This window comes from Triturus cristatus, chromosome 3_2, assembly GCF_964204655.1.
Source record: "Triturus cristatus chromosome 3_2, aTriCri1.1, whole genome shotgun sequence".
NCBI classification, from domain to species: domain Eukaryota; kingdom Metazoa; phylum Chordata; class Amphibia; order Caudata; family Salamandridae; genus Triturus; species Triturus cristatus.
In genome coordinates this window covers 907,971,554-907,984,107 of record NC_140584.1, presented here as the reverse complement: position 1 = coordinate 907,984,107, position 12,554 = coordinate 907,971,554, and the positions used below count along the sequence as shown (strand labels likewise).

Sequence of the window (12,554 nt, the reverse complement as noted above, 5' to 3'; positions counted from 1 at the left end):
GAGTGTGAACCCATGATTCGAGTAGGCACCGAAGTGAGAATTATCTAGTCCGTGGACACTTGGGCTCAGACCCTGCCGCGTCGGGAATTGAACCCTGGTCCCGGGTCTGACCTCTACTTCAGGGTATGCCTGCTCTAACCAGTGAGCCACACTTCTCCACATGCTTCTCTAATGCTATTTATAGGCCACTAACACTCTTTGTGGAGTATTGCAATAAGAAGTCATTGACCATTAATGGTAGGAAAACAAAAAGTATGGTATTGAATCCCTCTCCCTGTTTTAAGTGAAAGCAGTCGGTTGGAGGAAATACCCCTGGAAATTGTTAAGTAGTTGGACTATTTGGGAATTTGCCTCTCGCAGAATTTGCGATGGGGCAGTCAAATTCAGAAGGCTACGCTAGTTTTGAGACAATTGGCTGGAGCAGTTCTAAAGTTTAGTATAAGGCTGGTGCCAGAGGTATCCGTGTTATTTTGCAAATATATAAGCAAAGGGCAGTGATGACTGCACTGTATGGCGCGGCCATTTATGGGGGAATGGGAACGTTCGCTCACTCCAAGTAGCTGAGAATAATTTCCTCTGAACTTTGTTGGGGCTTGGGCCAGGTACCTCTCTAGCGGTGTTGTATGTGGAGCTCAATTTTACCCTGATATCAGAAATCATCGCCCTCAGGCCAGTTTTCTACTGGGTCAGACTGGTAAGAAATCCTAAAGCCACAGTTTACTTAAAAACCCCAGAAGACGTTACAGCCAAGCGCACTTGCCAGCGCCATACATGGTCATCCCATGCCCAACATTTTTTAAAGGAGATACAGAGGGTATCCTTGTGGTAAGCTCCTGGTAGAATTAGACCGGATACTGCATATTTGATTAAAGAACAGTATCATAAATAGACGCAGATGAAAAAGCGCCGGGAGTTAAAGCCAGGGTCTATCATGAGCAATTATTTCTGTAACCTCTATTATATCTGGACATGCTATACCCTGAATTGGAGTGAACATTGTACTTAAAATTCCAGTTGGGTAACCTCCCGACCTGGTATTTTCTTATACATATACATTTACTCAATGGTAGATACGACCGCTGTGATTGTAGCTTTGGTGGTCTGGACAGTCTAACCCATTTTATTCTGTTTTGCACAAAATATGTAGCCACATGGCAGAGGTGGCTCCTCCCCCTATATTAATACTATGGGGTTAGATGTGTTAATACAGCAATGGAGTTGTGTATTAAACCAGATAATATGTACGTAGTCACCTCTGCAGCATCATATTTATGGGTTACGTGGCCTTGCCTTAGAGAGTTGCCTTATACTCAAGGTATATGTTTAAGTAGATAAGCTCCGTGAACCTGGTTGTCTCTCATAATGTAACATTTTGCATAAATTGCAATGATCTCTGCAGCTTATGCCATGGTAGACCATGGTCTGCTGATGAAACGCCTGCGAGAAATCGGTGTCACCGGTCGTGCCTGGGATCTATTGAAATCATTTTTGACGAACAGAGAACAGTACGTCAGGCTGGATGATTCCACCTCTCATACTTTCTCTTTTCCATACTTGGTGCCTCAGGGGTCTCCTCTCAGCCCAGGATGAGTGACATTGCCTCAAACTGAACGTAGGGAAAACGGAAGTGATGCTGTTTGGAGAACAAACTTCCTTCTGGTCTCCGTCAATGCTGGCCAGCAGAGATGGGACCTCTCCCAACCCCTGTCAACAAGACCCGGAACTTGGGAATCTTGATTGACAATAAACTATGCAATTCTAATTACGTCCGTGCCAATAAACTATGCTATTCTAATCACGTCAGTGCCCTAGCTTCCTCCACGTTTTTCACCTCGAAAATGCTAAAAAAAAAAAAAGATTCTTCCGTTCATTCCAGTCCATCTTCAAAGAACTCTTATAGCTACTCTTATAGTGACCATACTGGACTATTGTAGTAGTCTACTACTTACTGCACATCAATACATTCGCAACAGATTGCACATTTTACAAAACACTGCGGTAAGACTGCTTCTAAAAATTCCTAGACATCACTCTGTAGCCTCCAGCATTAGGAACCTTCATTGGCTCCCTATCAGACAGCGCATCACTTTCAAGGCACTCTGCATTGCTTACAAGGCATTGCACGGCTTGGGGCCGGACTTTTTCCATTAGAACTTCAAGTGGTACACCCCTAGACGAACCCTACATTCCACCTCGGCCAAACGTCATGTTGTCATTCCCAAACTTAAACGCTCCACCTGGAGAGGCAGGAGCTTCTTTTTGGGAACAATAACTACCTGGAACACCATGCCACTCCACATTAAAACCTGATCTTATTACCTTTAGGACGCTCTTGAAAACCAGTTTTTTTAATACATGCTAATGCCCGTAGTTCTTACCGTACGCCTCTTGTGCTGTATCAAAGCTAGCGCCAAGACACCCTAGGGTGTTCGATCGCTTTAGAAATATTTTAACATAACATAAATTGCACCAATCTGTACCATTTTTATGCACTGCACTTCTCCCCAGGTGGGTTGGCACATTGTTTACACCAGGATAGAAAATAACTCCCAAATGTTCTTGTGTGTTTTAACTGACAGTGAACGCATATGTTTTTCTCTCATTTAGATTGCTTCCTCTGATGGTAATGTGCACTTTTTGTTTCACTGCACTTGTACTTCATTGTACCCGAAGAATTTATATATGTTTTTTGAGGTTGTATGCCTTTGATGGAAATGCGTATTTTTAGCATCTCACTGTATTTGTATTTTAGTTTTTCCGATGAATTTGTTAATAGATTGCTATGCAAAGGCTTTTATTGAGTTTTTTTAATATCGCATGTTCTTAAAATATTGTACGGCTTTTAGCTGAAACAATAAATGAATGGAAAAAACAAAGCAGAAACAGACGTTCTGAAGGCAAAACGTTAGAGGGAAACGACGCCAAGGATGGCAGGTCTAACAATGACAAACTACTATAAACAAAGATTGGCAATGCCAATCGGTCTCATTTGTGGGTATAGCTAAGCAAGACTGATTGGCATGCTTGTCCTCTGTTATGTAACTGTTTTAAACTTTTTTTGCTTTATTCTTATTCCTAAAAACGTTTGCAGAAAACTGAAAGTAGAAATAAATTTCGCTTCTAATGTTTAAATGTAGGTGTTTCCGAGATTTATCTGGCTATGAGCTATTCTAAGGTCATGAATCTACCAGAGACTCCATGAATGGAGAGCTGGTGTTAGTAGTTAGTGACCTTAAGTTTAAACGTGTTACTGCTGTTGCAGGAAATAAGACACCACCACTTCGAGAGAAGTCTGGAGGGCTATTCTTTCCCTCTAAAAGTGACAAGCATATGGTTTTATTACACAAACACTTTAATTGCATGTCAAGACATAACAATATGTAATTGAATTTGGAAGATGGATTTATGGGTTGCCGTGTGATTGCTCGTGTACGGGCAGCCCTCGGTGACTCGGACACAACGCCTCAAAAGTAATAAAGTATGCCATCTCAGGGCTTCCATTCTTGTGACTTGGCATGCCTCACTAAGCTGTAACCTGGGCATAGTGGTAGAATTGTAATTTGTGTTTGCTTTCTTGCAGACATTGGCTGGCCACGGCGTACGTCTGGTTGTTGATCCCTTACATGGTCTACGATATCTATGCCATGTATCTCTGCCACTGGTACAAATGCAAAGTGAAAGGTGACTTGGATGCCAAGAGGCATTTTGTAATCGCAATGAACAGTTTCCTGCAAAAAGACTTTCTCATGTGCGTGCATCACGTCGCAATTCTAACAATCCTGGTCCCTATTTCTCTGGTGAGTATTTTGCATTGATTCGAGCTTTGCATTGGATGAGCAGTGTGCTCTGCACCAGGTAGGCCTTCTGAAGCGGCCATACAAGTGAAAACATCCATTCTACAGGAAAGTTTCCCGTGTTCAGTTTTAATCACGAATAGGTCACTGTTCATTGATCTGTCTCTCCTTAACGCTCTTGGCAAACGCAAACGAGATGTTGGTACTCTGGTGATTCTTAAGGGGGGCATACTGCTGGGCTGATTTCCTTGCATTGCCCATTTGTGGTTCAGCATCCCACAGTGCCATAAAGAAATGCTTCAAACCTGTAGCCTTTGAGAACGTGTTGTTTTCAAGTTGCTGTGTGTGGGCATTTTAATGCAGCACCTTCCAGAGAACTGCTTTCTGGAGACATCACCTTGGCAGTTACGTTCTGTAAATTCCTGTATAAGAATGTGCTTCCCTGAAAAAGACGGAGCACTTTGGAAATGTAACACTGTAAGCTTAGTGCTCGCACTGTTCCTGAAAAGGAATTTGCATTTCCAAAATGCTTCTCTTTACAGCAAATCATTTTTAGGTCTCGCTTAGCGATGCAGTGCGAACGCACTGCCTTCGCTTTGCGAGGCATGCAGTATACACTATAGTGTTGAAGCTTCTGGGAAGCTCCGCCCATTCTCCGGCCCATCTTCTTCATTGGCTTAGGTTATAAATGCTGCCTTCCGATTGGGTTTTAAGCTTGTTAGTCCCTCCCCATGACAGCCATGTCAGTCATTTGTATCCTTCCATGGCTATTGGCCTCTTTACTGCATACTACTTTATTCCCATCCCTTCCTAACCCCTCTCCTGCAGTCACTGACTTCTCAGCCCCCCTCAAGCCCCCCCACTCCCACTCGTGTCTTCCCACCTGCCCTCCTGTTTCAGTGCAATAGGTCTCGCGCATTGGAAATGCTTGTTTAAAAAGTTGAGTCTCCTGGAGTATTGCCCCCGGGAACGAGTGGCCACGCACATGCAATCCGATCCCTGCATTTTTATTCCCGGCGCAGCGCGTGTTTTCGGCATTGCTGTGTTGTACATTGCACTTTACAGTGCCCCGGGGGCACAAGCAGGGACCCACTACAGTGCTGCTGTAGAAGCACGTAGTCTACGGTCCCCCGGGGCACAAGCAGGAATCCACTCTGGTGTGCTTTTCTTGTTGAAATTGAATGCGAAAAAAGTGACGTTGGCAGACGTGGACACCAGTAAGCATACATGCCAACATTTCAGAAGGGCAAAGTGGGAGATTTTTTAGAAAAAATCGGGAGAGTGGACCCTTGAATCGGGTTACTGTCATGTATGGGCTTTGGAAGTGTGCTGCTGCAGGATCGGACATTTGAAACGCAAATGCACGTTTTTTTTCTTCATGGAGCGCAATGGCATAGAGAGGGTGATACAAGTGTTGTGCACTGGCCTGGTAGGTTGCTGGCAGTTCATACACCAACACTGCCCCCTCCCCCACCCTCCCCGCAGCCCGGGCTGAAACAGTTTCCCGGGCACACACACAGTGCCCCCGAGTACATCACCGGTCTTTTAAAGACCATTCTCTTGTTAACGAGTCTTTGTTGGTTTTTCACCCCTTCCAGAGCCCCTGCATCGCCACTCTGACAATTGCTGGAAGAATTAGCACGTTACACAATACCAAGCCCTGTCAGCTGAAACCCCGAGGAATCGGGTTGCTGGATGCTTGAATCGGGAAGCGGGAGACTAACCTTGAAATTGGTAGTCTCCCGCCGGAATCGGGAGGGTTGGCATGTCTGCCAGTAAGGTTTACTAGAACGGGATAAGCATTCCATTTGAGCGCTTGTGTTTACAGATATTTGCCTCATGAACTTCTCTCATCTCCGCTGTGTTTAGCTCTGCCGCCTTTGTGCTTCTTCTGTCCCCCTCCATGTTGCCCTCTGCCTCGTGTGTTCCCCTTGTTGCATTCTCCCGCCTGCTCCACATTACAGTTTTCTGGTTTGCTCTCCTCCATGTACTTCACTTTGTGCGTTCTCGCTCTGTTGTCTGCTTCCCCCACCTGCGAACCAGTGTTGCTGTTGCCTCTTGCTTCCCCCTCATCAGTTAAAAAAAATCCTTTGCGTTTCATTCCCGTTTATACATATTGGCATGGCATTACAAAAGTGTCTGTGCAGTTTTATGCTTATTGAAAGAAACATTCAGCAGTTGAGTTTTTGAAGATCCGCTTTCTTGTTTTTATTTCTTGAAGGTTCCATCACCTGTTTGAGTTTGTGGAAAGTCCCATCTGATCTCTTGTTTGTTGAAGGCATCATTGCCTGATTACTACTTTCTGTGTGTGCTTTGACTCCTTGAGCAGCTCAACCTGTCAGCAGCCTCTGGTCAGATTTCGGCTCCTCCTCGCGGTGGCTGTAATGTAATGAATGATTTAAGGAGCTTTCATAGGTTGTGTGATAGGTTATTGATTGTTTTGCATCAACATTTTTTATATAATGATAATGTATTTCTCCTGGAGAACTTGGAACTAACTGAAGTTGAGCTACGGAGGTTACTCATCTGTTGTTTATCTGTCTGATCATCTTCTTTCTGTATCTTTTCTGTTAGAGCATCCCTTGTGTGGCATACTCACACAGTTACCATTGATAAATCGGTGATGTTTACCTAGCTACATTATTAAGTGAAGCAGGCATAGTATGCTTCGCTCTGTTTGCATTATCCTTCCAAGCAGCTGCAATTTCTACAACCTCATACGTACGAGCCACTTACTGAACCATACTGCACATTTAACCTAAATGTATGTGACAGTAAAAATATCCATGCGAGCATATACAGATGTCTGTGCCATGGCGGCGAAAATAAGTGTGGCCCAATAGAATGTCATGCAGAAAAACTGTACTCCTAAATAAACACCCATTCACACATTTATTAATACAGTGCAAGGTCAGACTCGACATTATTACCAGAACAGATGTGACATAAAAAACACTGTATGTGACGCACAGATTGCATATTTCAGTTGTTTTACATGTGGAAACAACTTTCATTATGGCTAGGAGGCCTCATGTGTCTTCAATTTACTGCACAAATGTAACCTCTAGCACTTCTATCGTGGCAGCGTACCTTAGAGTGTGCCCGGTTCCAGCTGGCATTTAGAGTGTTTTGCAGCGTTTGTGTCAGGTGGCGCTAGGCACACTAGCTCAGTGGTACTTTTCTTCTTAAAGATGGACCATGAGAAGGCTGATTAGGACTTTCTGGGCTTCTAACCATTCCTCGCCAGTCTATTAGGCAGTGGATGCTCAACCCACTGAGCTGTTTTATTGGCCCTGGCAGTTGTACTCTGTTTTGTTAAACACCCATAGGCAAAATGTTAGACTCCTTGCCAGTGTCTGACCTGGTTGATTTTAGTTGTGTACACAAAATGAAACGCGCATTGACAAAGCCAATAGCCAAGTCTTGCATTTTGAGGCCTGCTGAAGTGAAAAAACAAGCATCTGCAATGCAATAGTTCTCGCGAGTTTGAGCTATTGACATTGCAGATGACAATGCCTTTTAATTTTTGTTTTTCATTTTTAAACATAAATAAAAGGCATTGTCATTTTTTTAATACGAAACGGCACAAGCGTGGCATGGTACTTCTTTTATGTCTGCAGCTTCATACTCCGTGCCCGATTCCCAGGGGCTCATTGTTCGTCGTGCCTGTAGCCATGCCTTCGAGTATCCTGGGATATAGCAGGGCTGCTGATGTCATGTGATTCGCTTTGGAAGTGGTGGTGTGCAGTAACGGGCAGCCAGTTATACATGTACTGCTTGTGGAACCGAACATGTTTTTTTCTCCATGATCTGGATTCATACAAACTACCCCGACCCTAAACCATCTATAGCTCAATAATTCAGAGCAGTTACTTTGCTTATCTGCTACTAGTTTTTGCTAACCCACTAGGCACCACGTGGGTTGTGGCAGACTGCCCCACATGCTGTTTTCCCCCTGGCTGTACCTGCTCTCATCTTCCCTTATTTTGTCGGACTCTGGCTGACCACGTTTCTTTGGATTTGATTTAAGTCATCAGTGGGATATGCTTTTGCCCCTTCTCTCTCTCTCTAAGACTACCTTGGAAATAACAGTGCCAGGGCTATGGCTTGGCTCTAATAACTAATGCACAAGCCAAGCCGTAAAAATATGTAAGCAAAGTAAGTCATGAAACAAATCTCATGAAAAACATTTCTTAGTGTCGTATTTTTTTTAAATATGTGAATACCCCCAAGGCTGATGTCATTGCCACTAGTTATCCAAAATGTGTCATGCTTTCTGTTTTAAAATAGCTTATATTGTCATTAAATGCGAAACACAAATATATTAACTGTGTAAAAATGGGAACTTGTACTGAATTACTTCGAGGTGCTCTCAGACTGTATTTTTAAAAAAAGGAAAATGCTACATAGTGAAGTAAAGCAATGACCACACATCACAGTTTGGTCAAGTGGGGAAGCTGTGATTTGAGCCCAGAATTCCTGGTTGCACATTGTGCATTTCAGGCAGAGACTGTGTTCTCACACCCCTCTCTTCTTTTGAACACAAAAGGTCAGAGGTATTCATGTATTTAATTAGTGATCGTATACGAAGTCCAATAAATACATTTATCACTCCTTAAATCAAACTTGCACTATACACATATATGCATGTGCATTCTCATGAGATGTGAAGCTGTGCGTTTGTTTTTAATGTTTACAGAGACTCTGGAAATCAAAGAGAACAACATGCCTGTTTGAAACCATGCAGCACTTCTCCAAGTGCTTCCTGGAAGAATAGACTCTGCAGGGCCTCTGAGCCCTCTCTGTTATTGCTGATTATTTAACTGCTGTCATTGGGGCTTAAGCCTTTCATAACATGGTTTCTTTTGCTCAGTCAGTTAACATAAACCAGCCTCGCCCGCCTTGCGTTACTCTGCTGGCTTGACTGGGGGATTTTAGGAGAGGTTCCACACTCCAGTGGCCACAATTAAATAATCAATAAAACAACAAGAACACAGACTGCCTCCCTGTTCCTCACAACAGAGTTTGCTCCACCAATCGCACTGCTTCAAGGAGGCATGTGATCTGTAGCAGGACTTCAGAGAAACCTGTTGCGACTGCCCCTGTTTAATCTGCAGTTTTCACTTTAAGATATTGGGGGGGGCAGAGAGGAGGGGTGATTTTATCCCTCCGATTTAAAAAAAAAAAAAAAATGTGGGGTGGTAATCCCCCGCCTTGAAGCTCGCTTCCTCTCCCCCAGTTCTTACCCCCATGCTAATGACGTTACACACATTTGTGGCAGTGAACCAGAGCGTTGTAGGAATGCTGAAGTCCCATTTTCATTAACTTTACATCGCCAGAGAAGCTGTTTTTGGTCGATCCTAGACAGCGCAGCTGTCATTTGATCCATTGTATGTACTTTGTGGGGTCTAACCCATTCCACCGCTTTGGATTGGCTTATGTCTGGGTCGTTCCAAAATCATAGCCTGCAAATGGCTAATAGTTTGTGCATGCCCCACATTTTTTTTACAAGTTAGCTCCCATTGAGAATTGCCTCAGAAATGAGCAGTGACATGCAAGCTGCTTGCATGTTTTTTTAACCACACCTTTTGACCCTGCCCCCTCACGCACTGACCCTGCCCCATTGCACACAATATCAAAGATCCCTTTACAACTTTTTTAATGCAATTCGACCACTGCCCTAAATCACCAAGTCGTCTTGTATAATCTCTGATTGACTATTATTTTTAGGCTTATTTGGAATTATTGTTGCTGTACCCACAATAATTTGCTTCATAGCTAAATACTTATAAGGTCCCAAAGGCGAGACCGATTGCATTGCAAATGCTTTTTCTGTGCAGCGAGCCCTGTTCTACCCAAGACACACATCTATTCTCCAGACCATTGCAGTATTGAAGTCTTTCTTACCTTCCCCAGAAAGTTAAAGACTGCTCTTCAGAAAAAGCATTGGCAAAGCCAATAGGTCTCGCCCATACCCCTTAACTGCAGGGTCTTCAATCCCCCCGCTTCTCCCCACAAAGCTGTGCCCTTTTTTGACTATTTGGGGTAGTTCACCGTCGATCGTTTGAGAAAATAAATAGGCAAAATATAGCAACAATTTGATCTTCCCAACTTTCCGGAACATACAGAGCTGAATAAAAAAAAAAATCACAGTTTTGGCATTCTTCAAAGAAATAGCCAATGTTTCCTATTATTTTTGCCCTCAACCTACTTTCAGTTTGTGGTGGAAAGATGTGAGACACCCGTGGGTAATCCAGGAAAGCTATAGATTTCCGAAAATTAGACTGCATTTCAAATTCAGCAAGGGGTGTCATATGTGTAGATCCCTCAAGGTTTTCCCAAAGAAACTAAGGGGCTTATTACAATGTCTGTCGTAGTTTCCTCCAACCTACACCGTCGCGGAAACTGGACCGTTAGACCTCTGGTCAGCGGTCCCGACTGCCTAATTATGATTCAACAGCATGTGTTAAAGCTGTAAACCGGCCGTAGAACAAGCTCTCATAGGGAAATGAGAGGTTGTGTTAATCCCTGCACCTCATGGCCAGGCACCTCAAGGTGCTTAACACAAGGTGAAGGGATTAACAGGGGGGCACCATAGGTGCCCCAACAGCCCCCAACTGGAGGCCGCAAGGAAAAGGGGGCCCTGCTAGGGGCCCCCAAACTCACTTTCCGACATGCTTTCCATGTCGGAAAGCCCATCATGGAAACCCTGTCGTAAACCGAGCATTGTAATCCCGAAGGTGTAAACGCCTTCCTATGGGATTACGGGACTGTCGGAAGCCAGCAGGAATGACCGGCCTGTTTAAATTCCAACTGGCTGTATTGTAATCAGCGGGTCGGAATTGAAACCGACAAACTCGGTCGTAAAGCCTCTGACCTAAGGTCGGAGGCTTTACGACCAAGATCGTAATAGGCCCCGAAGTGTTGAAATAAAGAAATATTGAAAATGAGTAAGAAAAACATCCATTTATGACAACGTTGTCATCTGTAACTTTTTGTCACAATGGCTGATTTACAAAAGCAATATAACATTACATCATCTTGACCCTTCTGTTTGCTGGGATATATATAGGGTTTGTAGATTCTACAAGAACCCAAGGTGGCCAGGGCCAACAACTGAGCTGCACGTACAGTGTTTTTTGTTAGTGTTCCGAATATAGACAAATTCATATAGCGAAATACGTAGAGTGAAAAATGAGTATCCAGGAAACCTATGTAATTCTGAAATGGGCACAAGATATGGAGTTTAAGCGCAGAGTATTTGTACATCTCTGAATTTGTTTGTACGCACAATAGCATATTATTTAGAGGGTATTTTTCAAAATATCTTCTTTCATACACACTGACTTAAATTTGAAATGCACAAATGAAGCGACATCCAATTGGTAATAATAAATGTTCTACTATTCTACGCTTCCAAATCTCTTCCAACAAAAATGGTTATTCACCTGTGTGGATAGGCATTGTGGCTGCAACAGGAAATGGCCCAAAACGCATATGGACACAGCACATTTTTACACTGAAAACTGACCCTTTTCTTAGGTTTCCTCTGCGCAGCGCTGTGCTCATGAAATCTCTTGTATTTAATATACCTTAAAATGAGACTCTTATCAGTTCCCACTGCCAAATTACTTTGTTCATTAGCTCTTGTGTGGAGCATTTTTTGTTAACTTTCACTGACTGAAGGCGTTTACTATACTTCTACTAAAGCTGTTCATACTGGGGGCGTGGCTTGCACGCCGCTGCGAGATGGCGGTTTGTGCTTGAGCTCTGCGCTGGAGCGAGAGCCGACGGAGGTTTGCTGTCGCCTCGGATTGCCCCGGTCATTTCTGAAGATGCTCTCCTGGATATGAAGCTGCCAAGCATGTAATGAGAGACGTTTCCTGATATTTGAGGCTGCCGGTGACCATATTTCGGGCGTTTTTAGGTGGCGCTCGGTATTTTCGCGAGCGGCCGCCATTTTGTCTCTCTCAAGAGTGGGATGTTTTCTCTCCTCAGCACGACGACGTCACTGTCACGGATTTGCCAGGAATAAGGACTGACAAGAACTGGTGAAGTTGCTCACTTTTCATACATTTATATTATTTTTTTATTATTTCCTCCTGCTGCTTTGCTGCCTGTTATGACCATACTGTTTGGTTTCCTACTGTCATATTTCTAGTCAGCGCACCGCCATCGCCCTCTTAGGAGGTCTCGTTGACTGATATTTCCATACTTCGTGGCTGTTTCTGGTTGTTGGAAGGTGCCGTTTTTGATATCTGTAGGGCATGATATTTTTGTGAGGTGGCTCCTTTCTCTGCCCTGATAGACGCCATTATTATCGCTCTCTTGATGTGAGCGCGCTCTCTATTTTTGCTTGGTACCTTTTTTGCTCCTGCTGAGCTGGTGTGCTCTATGGCTGCGAATATGGGCCCGTCACCAAATGCTAAGGACGCAAAAGACTCTAAAGCGTCTCTTAAAAGGTCCAAACAGTTATCCCCTACACCTGAATCTGCGCAAAAGGACCCTAGCGCCACTCTTGAGTCTATCCTGACGCGCCTCAATGAGGTCTATGAAATTGCGCAATCTACCAAGACTAACACAGATTTACTGCAAGTAGAGGTGCTAGCCATCAGGAATGACTTCAGGGCCCTCTCTCTTCGTGTTTCGGACACAGAAGCACGTATTAGTGGCGCAGAGGACTCCATGCAAAAGCAATCTAGATCTCTCTCACAGTTAGAGCGTTCAATGGCAGCATTGCGGAAAGACCTTACTGAGCAA

General features: G+C 43.9%; 1 protein-coding gene across 1 annotated transcript in view; it reads left to right on the top strand.

Annotated features, from left to right (window-relative positions):
* Positions 1-12,554, top strand: part of TLCD3A (TLC domain containing 3A) — a 166,719-nt gene that overhangs the window by 90,222 nt on the left and 63,943 nt on the right. The window contains exon 3 of the mRNA XM_085649357.1: positions 3,581-3,797. Coding sequence (XP_085505483.1) covers positions 3,581-3,797 — 217 coding nt within the window. The remainder of the gene's footprint in view (positions 1-3,580; positions 3,798-12,554) is intronic.